We start from the raw sequence: 16,837 nt of genomic DNA, 5'->3' as shown, positions 1-16,837 counted from the left end.
AGTCTTTTCCTTTCTATTGCCAAACACCATTTCATTAAGTTCACAGGTTGTCATTTCTCTTTCCCATCCCACTCCTCCAACAAAACTCATCCTGCAATCAGTTTCTACATATTCAAATGTGAGCAACTAGTTTTGGGAAACCAGCCAAAGATATATCTTTCCTGAAATAAGCTTAAAAGGAACTAATAGAACACTGTACCTGAGGAAGAATTTATGCACAGCAGAGTTGCAAAGGCAGAATGAGAGTGTAACTGCTAGGGTTTTCCCAAACACTTTGGTTATGCACCAACACAACATACTGCTATCCTTTTCATTTGTGTGCAAAAATTAGGATACTGGTATATATGATTATCTCTTTCTCAGTTGTGATGTATGTACTATACATGGTATGTATGCACTAGAGCAACCTAGGGAAATGGTTTGGATTTAAATGAGTCACTGATTAAAATATATGAAAAAATTCTTAGACACTTTTATGCCCAAATCTAGCCCCTTGAAATCCCACTGAAAGAATTAGAAGCAGGCAGCTGAGCAGGTATGTCAAAATCTCTTTCCTCAGAGAGATGATCAAATCTAAGGACCTGGAGGATCCAGTCATTTGTATTCTCATACAAAATTTCCAAAGCATCATCATTTTCACTTTTCAAAGACATATCCACACACACACACATATACACACACAGAGCTGTAATTGCTTTATGAGACTCCTTTAAGCAGTGGCTCTTTGGTAGGTTATTTATTAAGCATTTACTATGTGCCAAGCACTGTGTTAACTGCTGGCTTAGCCACTCTGAAGTGCTTTGCATGCAGTACATACTCAATAAATACCATTGATTGGAGTCTTATAATAATAATAATAATAATTGTGGTATTTGTTAAGTGCTTAACTATGTGTTGAGCACTGTACTAAGTGCTGGGATAGATATAAGATAATTGGGTTGGACACAGTCCCTGTCTCACATAGGGCTCACAGTCTTAACCCCCATTTTTCAGATGAGGGAACCGAGGCACAGAGAAATTGAGTGACTTGCCCAAAGTCATACAGCAGACAAGTGTGGGAGCTGGGATTAGAACCCAGCTCCTTCTGACTCCCAGTCCTGGGCTATAACCACTAAGCCATGGGAGAGCCGGGTCTCTGTACAAAGAAAACTCCTAGCTCATTAGGTATTGAGAATGCTTCACATGGCCACAGCCAGAGAGCTATAAATTAAAAACAAATTCTCCCTACTGAAATCCTCAGCCTATTGTGGTGTCAATATGAGGGTCAGGAATGAGAGTGTGTCATAAGGAGAAGACAGAGAAGATGAGCATGTGCCAGGATCTCTTTCTTTATTGGGCAATTACCTCTCTGTTTTACTCAGGAGCCTGTGACAATTCAATGGCTGGGATCACTTTGAACAAATTACTCGATGCCCAGTAGGTTCAGTTGTACTATGGTTTTGGTCTCAGAAGCTCTAAGGGAACACAGGAAATAGACTCAGGCTATCTTTTGGAATGGTGGTACCTGGCTTGCCCTTTCTAGTGGTAGTAACAATCTGCATAAGCTATTTGTCCTTAAATACTCTTATGCAATGAGGTTCACTGAATCATTTTAATACCCTTAAAGATTCAGAGAGTAAGCTCAGTCAGCAATCACTCTAGACTATAAGCCTGTTGTGGGCAGGGATTGTCTCATTATTGCTGTATTGTATTTTCCAAACTCTTTGTACAGTGCTCTGCACACAGTAAACTCAATAAATACAATTGACTGAATGAACGAATATTTATTTGAGTGCTTACTGTGTGCAGAGAACTGTACTAAGTGCTTGAATTCAAGCGGTATATCGAAGTGCCATCAAAGACCCTTGGGTCCTTACTAAAAAAGAGGCTATAAAACATCTGTAGAAAGTGAAGTGCACAGACAAGTCAGCTTGGGGAGCAGCTAGAAGTTTCTGAATGTCCTCTGAAGTAGACCACTGGATAGTTACACGGAGATGGAAGTAGGGAGCCAAACAGCATTTTGACTATTTTTAGGGAGTTCTCTGGAACAGGAATGACTGGGGATTGGATCCACTTTTACTTTCTTCCAGGTCTTCATTAGCAGTCAAACTAGATCTGAATGGTCTGACTTTAACTCACTGATTTGGTTGAAACTACATCTTGCTTAGAGCCACAGGGAATCCCATTGGCTACATATATGCAGGCATATATGTGTTCCTCCAAAACATGGATATATCTTGAAAGCTGAAGTGTGGAGTACATTTTCCCATAGACTTACATTCAATTTGTTAGGTTCTATTCCAGAATCAGACTCCATTTGATCACCAGGTCTATAGGTACCTTTCCCTCCATGCATACCCTTCTTCTTCCCCTCCACCCTAAGGTTTCCCAGCTCCTCCCCCACCATCATCTGAGTATTATTTTTTTTGGGGTGGGGGTAAATTAGTGAGGTTCAAGGCACCCCCTCAAACCATGCACCCCAGCCACTGCCATCATGAGAGGTGCAGAAAAATGCTAACAGCTTCTCTCTCCTGATGGTGGGACATCTAAGGTTCTACCCTCCCTGTCTGCCTAAAGCAGTGGGGAGGTAGCTCTGGTTGACCCAGTTGCCTCCTTGTCCTCTTCCTGGCTTCCATCTCTATCCCTTTATCCAGCCCCTGCTCGGATCCCGCTCAACTCCTGCCCAGCCCCGGCTTAGTCCCTGGGTTCTCCCCAGGAGCGCCAGTCCTTCCATGGACCTGTGAACACCCTCCTGCTCTTCTCTCCCCCCACAAGGCTCTGTCTCTAGCCCAGAAGCTCCCAGGATTAACCATGCCTCTTGCCTTGACCATGCTCTGTGCTGATAATGAGAAGCAGGATCTGGGAGAGAGGTGAGCTTATCAGCAAAGTTTAAGCAAAGCATTGGTGTCACTGGTTTACCAAAGAATCAGGAAAGAGGGGGACTACAAGCAAGGGAGGTACCAAGTTCTAGGAGGGAGAAAAACTGCTCAAACAGGGAAGAGTGGGAATGGAACAGCACCAAGAGAGACGGGGGTGAGGAAGGAATTGATTTTTTGGCAATGATTGGTCATTATGTTCATTCATAAAATTATATTTACTGAGTGCTTACTGTGTGCAGAGCACTGTACTAAGCACTTGGGAGAGTACAATATAAGAATAGTGTGGAGTGGGACTCACGGATCCTGGGCCATGTCAGCAATTAGTGTTCGATGTACCTGGATTTTATGTATTGTGGTGTAGTAACCAAGAGTAAGTCTGTACTATCCAACATCCCTAATTTTCTTTTCACAAAAATATTATGGACCTTCCATCCATTATTTTCTCCAAATTCTTCTTGATCCTACTGATATTTTTTTTTTCCCTGCAAAAATTCCCGTGATAAAAAAACTCCATGCTTCATCACTAGCTTTAAGGAAGTATTTTATTTTGAACCTACCTTTTTCAAGCTTCAATAGGTGCTCCTTCTTTCTGGTTGAGGAAGTTATTGAACAATAATTGTGTTCTCCCTTACCTGTCCTTACCTGTCTCTGGAATTTCATTCATGTTCCCTCTCTTAGCCTTTGACTTTAAACTGCTCTAGATTGTATGCTCATTGTGGGAAGGGAATGTATCTATTTACTGTTATACTGAACTCTCCCAAGTACAGAGCTCTGCACACAGTAACTCCTCAGTAAACACAAATGATTGACTTTCCAGAACAAAAAAAAATCCGAAACGAGTTTTTTATTTTCATTTTTCATCCCCTTCTAGACAAGCTCAACTGGGGGGTAGGGAACATGTCTACCAACTCTGAGATAGTGTATTCTCCCAAGTGCTTGGTATGTTGCTCTGCACACAGTAAGCACTCAATAAATAGTGATTTATTTTCCCCTTTATTTTGGTTGCCCTTCTCTACCCTCTCCAGCTTTATTTTGCAAAGTATTTTAGGAGAAGGCACACTATGGTTTTTATTTACTGACAAAACTCTATTATTTGTTTTGTTTTCTATCCCCTTCCTGATGATGGCTATATTTTATAGCATTTTACTACACAGTGGACTAATACTGTTAAAAAAAAGGTTGACAGTGTCTCCAAGGTTTTCATAGCTGTGACTGGTACGAGGAAACAATTATATTCAACGGCAACGAATGAAAAAAGTCTAGAAGAGTAAGACAGAGAAGAATTCCCAGAGTGAAAGTCAGGTTTTTGAAAAATCAAAAAAACTGAAAAGGCAAGACATGACTTGCCTTGTCTATTATTACTATGCTGGAGTTTAAGAAATTCATAATGCAATGTTTACAGATAATTTGGGGTCCTCAGGTAATAAAATAAAAAGAAGGTAAACCTGCCTCCAACCCATAAACCAGTTGAAAGCATAATTCCCAGCCCCTTCCTTTATGGACCCACCAGAAAAATGTACCAAGTTAAATAGTGTGGGATCCTATATGACTTTATTGGAGTATAGTATGAGGAAAACCATTATTATTGTTTTCTGCTTAAATTAATTCAAACAAGTATCATAGCTTGCAAGGGAAAGAGTGGGAAAGGGCACATGAAAAAGTGAGCATAAACTGTCAACCCTCCAAGGCAGAACAAAATAAAAATATAAGACAATAGTGGTTTCTGTGCCAGACAATAAATTCTAGAACCAAAGAAGAGCCCTAAACTCTGAGCTCCTTTTAGCCTGCTTCCTAAACCTAACAGCTGCCAAGCAGGACCTGAAGATTAACCCATAAAATGGTGTTGAACGGTCTCCCATTAAGACATTTGCAATGTAAACAAAAAAGATAGCACCACTCAGACTTGGGAAAGATCCAAAGGATTGGCTCTGCTTGTTGATGCACAGACTTCTCTGGTAATGAGTGGAGCCAGTATTGAGAAAGAGACTAATCCCACTTCCTGCATCTATGTTGATATTAGGCCATTAAAATCTTCCTATCAGGAGCTGATTCTTATCTACTTTCCTAATCACAATAGAAATAGTGTTCTGTTTTCCCCAAAACTCACCTTCCTATTCTTCCTTAAAGTTTTAGTGTGTGTTTACAGATTAGGAAACAGTTGAAGCATCACCTATTTTTACAGTCTCTCATAATCGCTACATCTTCTTCAGATTTCTTTTTTTTTTAGGGGCCCAGTGGTGGATTTATAATTAAATTTACAAAGCTTTTTGGAGAAAAGTGCCATTGTAATTCACAAACATCCCACCCACTGATATGCAAATACTTCATTCTCATGATTCAGAGAAGAAATTGTAACTAAGCTAATGATTTACCATGACAAAGATGAGAATAGGACTTGGAAATGACACACAAGTAACCTCCTTTACCTGAATTTAGCAATATAATCTAGACTTTTCCTTTAAGAAAAGTTGAAACTGAAAAAATGGAGTTATATAGCAATTTATGTGGTACAAATCTACATTTTTAAATACTTCTAACAAACATATTTTCATGGGCTCAAAGTAGGATTACATGAATATATTAAAAGACTTAATGAATTGTTGAAAGAAAAATATTGATCTGAAATACAAAATATCTTGGTTCACTACTTTGGGAAAAGACTTGACCACAGGATGAGTCTCTTTCAGGTATTTACTGGATTCCTCTTATTACTAATGCTCAGGAAATATGTGAGAAAACTGGTACATTAAAAGGGCATAAGAGGAGATGGAGTGGTTGAAGGTTTTTACCAGATTTTGCTAACACTTTAGAAGCACAAAGGCTGGAACCCTTTCAAACAACCAAAAGGAGAGGGCAGCTGGGAAGAGGGGTTAGGTTGACAGTCAGGACCAATCATGAAATCCAAGAAGGAAAACTCTAATGCAAAACATAATTTTTCCCCCAAGCAACTTTTAGGAGGTGATGAAGCTTTTGTCTTAAGGAATTCTGGAAGGTCCAGTATCCCCTCTGACAACTTTTAAACTGCTGCCTCCAGCAATTTCTCTGCCAGCCTGGCACAAACAGGATTCAGCGTACTGAGCTGGGCCAGTTGGAATACTGTCACATTGGTTGAACAATGGTCACTCTGGGGTACCTGGGCCCTCAGACCAACTTCATCTCTCACTAAATTCCCCAAACAGAGCAGGATCAGGAGCATCCCACCTGAGCTCATGGAACCCTTCCTTGGAGCAGGCCAAGGAAAGCAATTCTATGTTCAAGGAAACAGCCTTGGGATAGTTTCTTCACTGTTGGATACACTCTCAGGCAGACAATTCAGTCCCCAGTATCTAGGAGCCACCCAGAGTAAAACTGAGCCTCAGGTTGATTCCCGAATTACCTTGGGATGCTAGAAGTGTCTGATCTATGACTGGGACAGATGGACCTTCCCTCAAAAGGCTGTCCTTAGTTTGGTTCCATAGCCTTGGAATTAAGCAAGAAGCAGACTGACTTCTGGGAGTGAAGTGCACCAAGCATTCTTCCCAGGGAGTTTGCCTGGTGAGGGATTTAGAACAAAAAGGATGCAGACACAGGGTAATAAAAATCCAAGAGAATGGGGGCATGGTGACAGCAGTCCTCCACTCCATAAAAAGGTAAGTTCCTCATGGGAAGGGTGTGTGTCTACTAACTGTATAGTACTCTTCCAATTACTTTGTACAGTACTCTTCAGACAGTAGATGCTCAACAAATTCTACTGATCAACAAAGATGCTGGTTTAAATCTCATGTGAGTACTGCCATGTATTTCCAACTCATGACCCATAAAGAGGTTTTTTTAGATGGTACATCTGGCAATCTGCTCTCAGCAGCACATGAGAATCTGGCCCTCACTACACCCGGCTGACTGGGAGAATACTGCCTTGGCTCATCAATTCTGAGGTCCATCCAATCCACTCTGGGCACCCAGAACTGCAGTGGTGACAACAGAAAGAAATATATGCTCCTTTTTCCAGTGTACAAGTTGCCTGCTTTCCCCAGACTGAAACACGCATATTTATCTGATACTAAATCTGAACACAAATAGAGAAGACCGACAATGAAGCACTTTCTCTCAGGATGCATTACAAGCCTCTTTGACAAAACATCTGCAGCAGCATTATCAATCTCCATGGATATTGCATGTTTTCTACATGACAGCCCACTGGCCCCTCTAAAGTGTCTCCAATAAAAGCTATACATGAGGTTTCCCATATGCAAGTCAAATTAAATTATGGGACAAATCCTCACTATTGTATCTATCAGGATTAAAAATGAAGGATTACCAACATTTGAAAAAATTCAAGGAACAAAAAGAGTCATTTCTTTCATTAAGAAAAGTATTATGCATTATGAGTTCTATTGTCCTGCAGAAGATGAAGCAGGCATAGAACTGCTCTCCCAAATCTCTGTAGTTGTGGTGACAGTTGTATTTATTAAACTTCTACTGGGTACAGATCACTATACTAAGTATTGGGAAATAATTCACAGGTGGGAATTAGACACGCTCTCTCCCACAGGGGGCTCACAATCCTCTGCCAACAATCAATCGCTGGTATTTACTGAGCACTTACTGCGTGCAGAGCACTTAAGTGCTTGGGAGAGTACAGTACAACAGAGGTGGTTGTCATGTTTCTTATTCACAAGGAGCTTATAGTCAACACACTTGCAGTTTAGCTTTCCAAGTTAAGACTCTACCCTGCCCAAATCTCCCTTTCCACAGCCCTGAGCCATAGCTCTTATATGCCCATTGGCCAGGTAGTCAAGGGCACGTACCTTGGGCATTCTCTAGCCCATCGCCTTGGAGCTGCTTGTGCTTGCACGCCATTTCATCAGTGCTCATTTCCCACTTATTCATCATTCAGAGTTTACTGCAGGGACTGTGTCTCTCCCTTCCCAACTATTCACCCTGTCCCTCTCTGATCAACTCCTCTTAGTAAACCTGCTTGGTATCACCTTTCTCTGATAATCTCTCCTAAAATGACTAATATTTATCTTCAGTTTTTCTTTTTGACCCTAAAGGATCTAATCTGAATACTCTCCTAAATGCTGTTATTGGCACAACTGGGGACAGTTCCTTGAATCCAAGTTTCCCCTATACTTGGACCTCCTCCCTCTACTTTTGTGTTCTCCCCAAAAGACTAAAAAAAGAAATCACATTGCTAACTATCTTGGAAATGGTTAATGATAAGGAAGAAGTGGGGGTAATTAGTGGGGGTAATTAGTGGGGGAAGCACACCTGATAACAGCAGGTCTATACACTATCTATACACTGTTGCCAATTTAGGTGTGCCTTCCCTTGCCTGAAGTGCACATCTCCTCTCCCACCTCATAGGCAGGGTTACTTTCCTGTACCTATATGAAGACATTACATCTGGAAGAGGAAAGAGGCATGATGGAATAAGAGGAAGCAAGTCTGATTACTATTACTTCTATTACAGCTTGGAAGTTGACAGCTAATACTATTACAACTAGAGGAAGAACCCAATATTCAGACTAGTTTTGATTACTTTAGAGAAAGAGTGACTTTAGCCTATAGGCTAAGGGTTTCTTGACAGTAGCATTGGCAGAAAAGATCTTTCAGCTGCAATCCCTTCATCTCATAAAGAGGTTGGACTATCTCTCTTCAGTTCCTAATTCCTGAACACCACTGATGGACCAAAAGTCACTTGGTTTAAGCACTTTGTGCCCATAAAGATAAGACTCACCGGTTTCCATTATGTCTTTCACTGACAGCAGTAGGGGTGTTGCTCAGGGTTTCTAAATCCACTGTATAGTATTTGGTGGGTTTTGATCCCAGACGTTGTTTACGAACAGCATAACCCCTAAAAGCTAAGAGACAAACAAGAATTTAGAGTTTCATCTTGTGAAAAGTTCTACCTTTAAAGACAAGGCTCAAAACTGCATCCAAACCTGCTTCCTGCACCTTACTTTCCCCTCCTTGGAACCCAGCACTTTGATATTCCATAAACCTGGTTTTCTCTTTCTCTCTCCTCCTCAATCCCTTGACATTCAAACTCCCGCACAAGGATAATGACCTCTCTCTAGAAAATTCCAAATTCATAACTTTCCCTAGTAGAACCCAGATAACTTTGACAAAGATTCCCAAAAATGTTGAATTGACAAACTGAGAGCAACTATATCAAAATCACCTGCTTCCCTCCCCAAAAAGAAATCTATAGGGCTTTTAATCTGATACAAGAATTGTTTATTAGATGATCAATGTGACAAGATAATAGATTACAGAATTATATTGCCAAATGAAAGTAAGGAGTGGTTGTACAATTTGAGGAATTTACACAGAGGCCAACATTTCACTGTGAGAAGGTGAAAAGTGGGGTAAGGCTTTTGGTGGTTGAGAAAGTAGAATATGAGTTAGGAAGACAGTGGGCTTCAAATAGCTAATGGGCCAAAAGACGTGTTTTTGGATCTATTCAGTTTCCACTCGAAAACACCCAAACCTTGTCCAAGATCTAAGGTGAGATCTTGTCCAGTCCAATGAGCAGTGGGAACAAAAATAATGGCTTCCCTGTCCCTGCCACCTCCAACCCTCCCTCCGCCCTACCAAGTGACTGGAAGCCTGAGTGTGGGGAGGTTAAAGGCTTCCAATGATCCAAAGTCTGACATTTATGGGTACCTATATGAAGACATTACATCTGGGAAAGGAAAGAGGCATGATGGAATAAGAGGAAGCAAGTCTGATTTGGGGCTTTGCTACTTTTTGAGACTTTGAGATTCAGGAAAATGCAGTATTTTAAATTCTTTATCTTAAAAAGTTTCATGGGATTGAAGGGAAGACTTACTTCATGTTTTGATTCATTTACACTTCAGTCATCAAAATATTGATTTTTATGTTATGTGAAGTCCAAGAAAGCCTTGAGAAAGCTTTTTAAGGAATCTTGCCTTTTTCCCCTCACTATAAAATGAGAAAGAATGTTTGGGCTCAGGGTAGACTAACACAAGATTTCGGCTTGACTTGGAGCTTCAAATCAGAGGAGTTTAAGCAGATTGTAAACTTGCTCTAAACAACTTCAATCATTTCATGATAATGGTTTATATTCTCCACATGTCACTTGGGGCAGGGCCTAAATACTGCACGCTCTTTGCAGCATTTTACCTTGTAAAGTTGGGATTGGGAAGAAACTAGATCAAAACAAACAGCCTAAAGGGATTTATTTACAAAAAGAAGCAGCAAACGTGTGCTGAAATGGCTCTTTTCAATCATTCAATTAAAAGAGCTGAGAGGTTCAAACTACAGCTACCAAGATAATGTTGAAAAAAAAATAAATGATAGGCTTAATGTCAAAAATAGAACAAAAAAACTAAATTATTTTAGACTTTGAATACTTTCAGAAAAGACTAGTTAGCTCCACAGTCCATTTCAAGCTAAGTCATGTCAAAAGTGACCAACAATTTGAAATTAGAGCACTGTTGGATCCAAGTCCTTTAGTAAAGTGTTTGTTCTCTTAAAAAGCCCAGTCTTCCCAGGGTTTGATGTGTTTCAGATTCAAATACAGGAGGCTTACCCAAAACTTTCAATGAACCAACATGACTTTTGGGCCTCCATTTCTCTTTGAACTGAATTCCACCTTTCACTAATGAAAGCTTCGTTTCCTTTCATTGCTTTGCCATACCTATTTTTAGTTTTAGGGGAACATGGGACGAGATGCCAAGCTCTCTCAGATCCCAAAACTTCCCTATGCCATGGAACCATTTCACAGAGTTGGCTCCTAAGCTTTAGTTTAGTTAGGAATGTGCCAAGAAGATCTGTAGAAAACTGGAAATTCTCCCCCTTAACAATCTGAATTTAAAAAGCCATCCTCACCAGACCTTATTCAGTGAAACTCACCAGAGTCACATTTCTCCACTGTTTTGCTGTCAAAGCCTTTCACTGATTTTAAAGTCTAGTACAGGCAAATACTGTTTAGGACGAGGCAGTGGATAAAAGACCCCTTGCTGGTTCTTGAGGAAAAAGGTGGGAAAAGATCCATTAAGAGCTTCTTGCTCCTTTCCTACTGTATGAAGAGAAGAGAAAACCGGGCTTTCCAACAATTTAAAACACATCTACCAGTTCAGTATTTGCTTCTGCTGGAAGAACTTTCCAGATCTGTACTAACTACTGGTGACCCACCCCATAGGCAGACAGGGGCATTGTTTTAGATAAACAGCACTGTTTGCTGGGTTGCATTCACTATCCAGGGATCAAAATCTAAGCTGGGTAATCTTTCCTTTTTCAGTCATGAGACTGGCAAAGGCTGCCACTGTATCTGGCAGAGAAGATGCATACAGATGAGGCATACAGACTCAACTTTCCATTCCAAAACCACTGCTAAATGATCACACAAGAAGCCCATTTGGTTTTTCACTAGAGCGACAGCTGGTCAATGGCCATTTTATCTGAACTAAAAGATGCCAAGTTTTGGTCACTTTGCCGGATGAATTTGGATGACTATAATAAATTGTACTGGAAAAACCATATTCTAACCTCAAAAACAATCCGTTGTCCTACCCCCCGCCCACCCCTTACATCATAGTGTCAGAAATCTTGATCATCTTCAATGTTGTTAAACAAAGCAAACCATTCATTCCTTTTCAGTATCCAAACAGGGAATTAACTGGCTTTCCTGGACATTTCAAATTTGACCCCCACCAGCTGCCTAATTTCACAATCTTTACTTAGACCAAATTGTCACTTCAAAGAGCAATATGTTTGTCTTCCGGATAGATAGGTTTGGATTTTCTTCAACTCTGGTGTCCTGCTCCCTATAGTAAAGTTTGGGAGAGAGTGGGGCTTCCTTGGGACTGCATATTCTCCTTCCAGGATTGGGACAACTTGAGGGTTTCTTCACATGCAAGAAATTCCTATTCCCTCTGGGCACCTTCACTGCAGTACTTTCCCTTTAAAAGTGACATCGGCATGCCTCCATTATGGGCCTTTTGGAGAGATTCGGGCTTTTTTCACGTTCGGCAGCCCAAGCAGTAAAAGGTTTCATGTTGCTTTGAGTGTTGGAGCCAGCTAGTGGGATATCTCTGGTGCTGGGAGCATGCTTGCTTCATAAAAACCTTAATTTACCATGAAACGAGATTGCTTTTTTCCCTTCTGCAGTTCATAATTTAATAATGATGATACTTGGGGTTGGAGAAGTTACTTTTCTTCTCAAGGTGCATCCACTCTGTTATACTTGAACAGGAACTGCTATGTTTTCAAATGAGTTTGGACAGAGTTCTATGGAGTGGGTGTTGGGGGTGGGAGGAGGGAGAAAGTGGGGAGACTTGACAGGCAAATAAGCAGCTCCATCACAGCAATTTGCATCACTGACTATTGCTGGTTTTGACACTAAGCACTTGGCTCAAAGACTGTGGAATTAGCAGGCTCCTATTGCTAGTGCCCTTGAACAATCACAACTTCATTGAGGAAGAATGACTACCAGCTGTCACCCCCTCCTTGCCCTCTGTATTTTATGACTCAAACTTCACAGCCACAGTAGAACAAAACTTGATACTCCAGCCAATTTGAGATGTTGGGATTTGAACTCACAGCCAAATGGAGGCTAGTCAAATAATAAGTCACTGAATGTTAAACATGACATGTAGCAAACACAATTAGACTCTTCAGTCTTACCTAAAAGGGCTTTCCCTCCATAAGGGGATTTACTTCCTGTGGTAAATCATTCATTCATTCAATAGTATTTATTGAACACTTACTATGTGCAGAGCATGTGCAGAGCACTTTGCTAAACACTTGGGAGAGTACAATACAGCAATAAACAGAGAAGTTCCCTGCCCACAATGAGCTCTTTTTGGCCCTCAGTTTCACCAAATGAAAAATTAAGATGACTACTCCTATCATTCCTTACCTGAAAAAATGAATGAAATAATAGATCTGAAAAGGCTTTGGGAGAAAGATGCTACAGAAACCCAAGGCAGAAATGAATAACTCAAGAAGTTAGCAGTGATGACATCTAATTTTAGGTAATTTATTTGCTTTTGGAAGACTAAGAAAACTTTTTTCCTTCATTGCACCTGAAAAATTGGGTAGTGGGGTGAGTCTGGTCCTCAACTACAAGATGCTGCTGCTGCTGCAGCTATACTTGCAGAAAACCTGGTAGAAATCCCGGCCTGGGCCAGAGAAATGATAGTGACTGTGCTGCTCTGGAGCTGGTGGAAGCATAGCACCTCTGCAATAACCTTGGCCAATAAGGATCCTCCCCTGGTGCAGGGTCCATCTCTTCTTTCAGTCCCATGTGAACCTTTAATAATAATAATTATGGTATTTGTTAAGCGCTTACTATGTGCAGAGCACTGTTCTAAGCACTGGGGTAGATACAGGGTAATCAGATTGTCCCACATGGGGCTCACATTTTTTAATCCCCATTTTTACAGATGAGGTGACTGAGGCACAAAGAAGTTAAGTGACTTACCCAAGGTCACACAGTTGACAAGTGGTGGGGCAGGGATTAGAACCCACAACCTCTGACTCTCAAGCCTGTGCTCTTTCCACTAAGCCACCCTGCATCTCTGTATTGTATTCTTTCCAGTGCTTAAAAATCACTTCTTGGAGTAAGTTAGGCCTGCAGAGAGAGGTGTTAACTTCTTTGAGCCTGTACAGAGCCACTTAGAACAAACTGGCCCAACCCCAAAACGTTGGGGACTCCCTCCCCTCCCCTACTCCCCCGAGATGGAGTTGAGTTGGAGACTCTCCAATCCCAACCCACCTCCTGCTTTTGCTGGGGTAAGAATAATAATAATAATAGTTATGGTCTTTGTTAAGTGGTTTCTATGTGCCAGGCACTATACTAAGTGCTGGGGTGGATATAAGCAAATCAAATTGGACTCAGTCCATATCCCATGTGGGGCTCTCAGTCACAATCCCGATTTTGCAGATGAGGTAACTGAGGCCCAGAGAAGTAAAGTGACTTGCCCAAGCTCACACAGCAGGCAAGCAGCAGAGTCGGCATTAGAACCCATGACCTTCTGACTCCCAGGCCCCGTGCTCTATCCACTACCAAATCTTTCTTCAGGGCAGAATCAGGAAGAGTTATGTGGTCCCAGAGGTTCCTGGGTCCAGTGCCCAAGGCCATTTCTTAAAGTGCTGCTGAGAGTGTGCAGGCTTCCCTCTAATTTACCTGCTGCTGGGGAAGAGAAGCAGGCCTGAACACATTCCTATTCATTCATTCATTCAATAGTATTTATTGAGTGCTTACTATGTGCATAGCACTGTACTAAGCGCTTGGAATGTACCAATTCGGCAAACAGATAGAGACCAATCCCTGCCCAGTGATGGGCTCACGGTCTAAACAGGGGAGACAGCAAAGCAAAAGAGAACAAAACAAAAACAAGACATCATCATCTAGTTAAGTAGAATCAAGGGGATGTACACCTCATTTAGAAAATAAATAGGGTAATAAATAATATATACAAATGAGGCACAGTGCTGAAGGGAAGGGGGGAGGAGCAGAGGGTGAGGCAGGGGTGGAGAGGGGGGAGCAGTCTCAGTCAGTGAGAGCAAATTTTCCCTAGCACTTACTACACACAGTAAGCACAGCACAAAGTAAGCACTCAATAAAACACTAGCAACTGATTGCCTGAAATGAAATGGGAAGCAGTTTGGTTTAGTGGAAAGACCACAGCGCCTGGGAGTTAGAGGACTCAGGTCCTAATCCCAAACTCTGTGGTCACTTGTTTGATGTGTGACCTTGAGCAATCACTTAACTTCTCTGTGCCTCAGTTACCTCATCTGGAAAATGGGGATGAAATCCTCCTCCTTTTGACTTTGTCTATGAACCCATGTGAGAAGAGGTCTGTGAACAACCTGATTACCTTTTGTCTACCCCATCACTTAAATACAGTGCCTGGGACATAGTAAGTGCTTAACAAGTTCCATAAAAAAAATGTAAAAAAAGGTAAAAACATCAAAAGGTACAAGAAAGATTTGGATAAATTTCTGGATCAGAGTTCCTCAATAGGTTTTTAGAGGAAAGTGTCAGGGATCAAAAACCGTGAGGATGGCTGTCACTGAAGGAAACTATCACATGGTATTCCCAAGCAGCCTTTGTTGTGATTGTAGGAGCCAGAATACTATGATGACTGGAACACTGGACTAACAGTTTGACACTGCTTATTTTCTCAAGAACTAGAGGATCCAGAATGTGAAGGAGATGTTTGCTAGATCACTATAAGTCCCCAAGGCTAGACCTCACTGATTTAGGGCATAAAGTGCAAGACTTACTGCATCATCCTAAGGCTTACCTTATTACCATGGAGATACTTGGGCACTGATAATAATAATTGCGGTATTTGTTGAGCACTTACTATGTGCCAAGCACTGCTTTAAGCGCTGGGGTAGATACAAGGTAGTCATGTTGGACACAGTCCCTTCCCAACATGAGACTCACAGTCCTAGGCAGAAGGGACAACAGGGATTGAATCTCCATTTTACAGATGAGGGAAACTGCTGCACTGAGAAGTTAACTGACTTGCCCAAGATCACACAGCAAGCAAGTGGAGGAGCTGGGATTAGGACCCAGGTCCTCCGACTCCCAGGCCTGTGCTCTTTTTACTTAGGCCATGCTGCCCCTCTAGAAGAATAGAGTCCATTACATACAATTTTGATGAAGAGGGGAATAATAATAAAACCGCTCATAAGAAATTGTCTCTTCCCTGTGCAATGATCTAAGAGAATTTGGTATAGGATTGGGCCTTTCACCTGGATAAAATTTACAGATTTTTGTGACAAATTTTCCCCTCACTGGCTGAAGGAATCTCTATACAAGAGATTTTGTTCTCCAAGGGCTAGTGCTCTTCCAGAAAATTGAGTAGCTTGATAGTATTGTTCCTGCCTAGTTCTGAGTGGCTCTGAAATAATCCTCGAGATCCCCCGCCCCCCTTTAAAGGGCAGCAAATGCTCTGAGGCCCCCTACCAGACAATTTAAAAATGTAACCACTCTAAGACACTAAACCTTGGTACACAGTCCTTCTATTTTGTTTGTATTGGGGGAAGATCCGCCTCTGGTGACAAGCTTTCCAGACAACTTAATGACCGGAATCCTCCGGCAAGAAGTGACTCAAAAGCACTGGCAATGTGCTATATATGGTCTACCTCACTTTTGTGGAGAAATGAGGCTGACTTCCAAGTCCTCAGGAAGGGAGCTGACAGTAAAATTCAGCATCTGGTGTGTGCGTGAGTGTTTGCAGAGGAGGGGATGGTGGCTCAGTAGATTCGTCATTTGCTTTTCACCTCTGGAAGCAGCATTTAAACCGTCCGGACCAAGGCTTCTTCCAGATGGCTAAAACAACCCTAATTAAAATGAGTTTAGTGATGTCACCTCAGATCCCAGGGATTCATATGCATTCCTCTTTTAGCAAGCCAAATGAATCGACCCTAGAATTTACTCTGGCCGGGACAGAGGCTGGATGCTTACCTCAGACATGCTCACTGTGGTCACAAGAAGGGAAATCGACTTTCTTTTTAGAGGGGAAATTTTGTCATTTGATAACATCTGCCTTTTTGGCAGGGCTGGAAGGAGGGGCTAGGGAGAGGATCAGAGAACACAGGGAATGGGAAAACAACACATTTCCACCAGCACTAAAGCAATTAAAAGAAAATGTGTTGTAAACCAATTGCCTCTTCCTGTTTCACTTCAAGGGTAAGGGGCTCTCAAGGAACTGGCTCAGTTCAACTGGAGCCAAAGGGGGCAGGGCAGGGTGTGGGGAGGGGGAAGTGAGACTGTTTGAAATTCCTTCCACAGCCCTGGGGACTTCAGTGTTTCCTATGAGGTGGCATTTTCCCTCTCGCTCCAAGTCACAGTATTTCAGCAAGTCCAATTTTCACAAAGGTGGGTGAATTCCGGGAGCTGTTTTAATGCATACCAGTAAGCAAGTACAGAATTCTACAGGGACAGGCTTTTCTTTACTTGCTTGCCATGCATATGAATGCATTTTCGGATTCACAGCTAACAAAGTAGCAGT

The 16,837-nt window shown here is 41.7% G+C and overlaps 1 protein-coding gene across 1 annotated transcript in view; it reads right to left on the bottom strand.

Moving 5' to 3' along the window:
- Nucleotides 1-16,837, bottom strand: part of MYO3B (myosin IIIB) — a 262,024-nt gene that overhangs the window by 79,888 nt on the left and 165,299 nt on the right. The window contains exon 27 of the mRNA XM_039913176.1: nucleotides 8,578-8,701. Coding sequence (XP_039769110.1) covers nucleotides 8,578-8,701 — 124 coding nt within the window. The remainder of the gene's footprint in view (nucleotides 1-8,577; nucleotides 8,702-16,837) is intronic.

The sequence above is a fragment of the Ornithorhynchus anatinus genome, chromosome 9, assembly GCF_004115215.2.
Source record: "Ornithorhynchus anatinus isolate Pmale09 chromosome 9, mOrnAna1.pri.v4, whole genome shotgun sequence".
Taxonomy (NCBI): domain Eukaryota; kingdom Metazoa; phylum Chordata; class Mammalia; order Monotremata; family Ornithorhynchidae; genus Ornithorhynchus; species Ornithorhynchus anatinus.
This window is presented reverse-complemented; position numbering and strand designations above follow the sequence as displayed.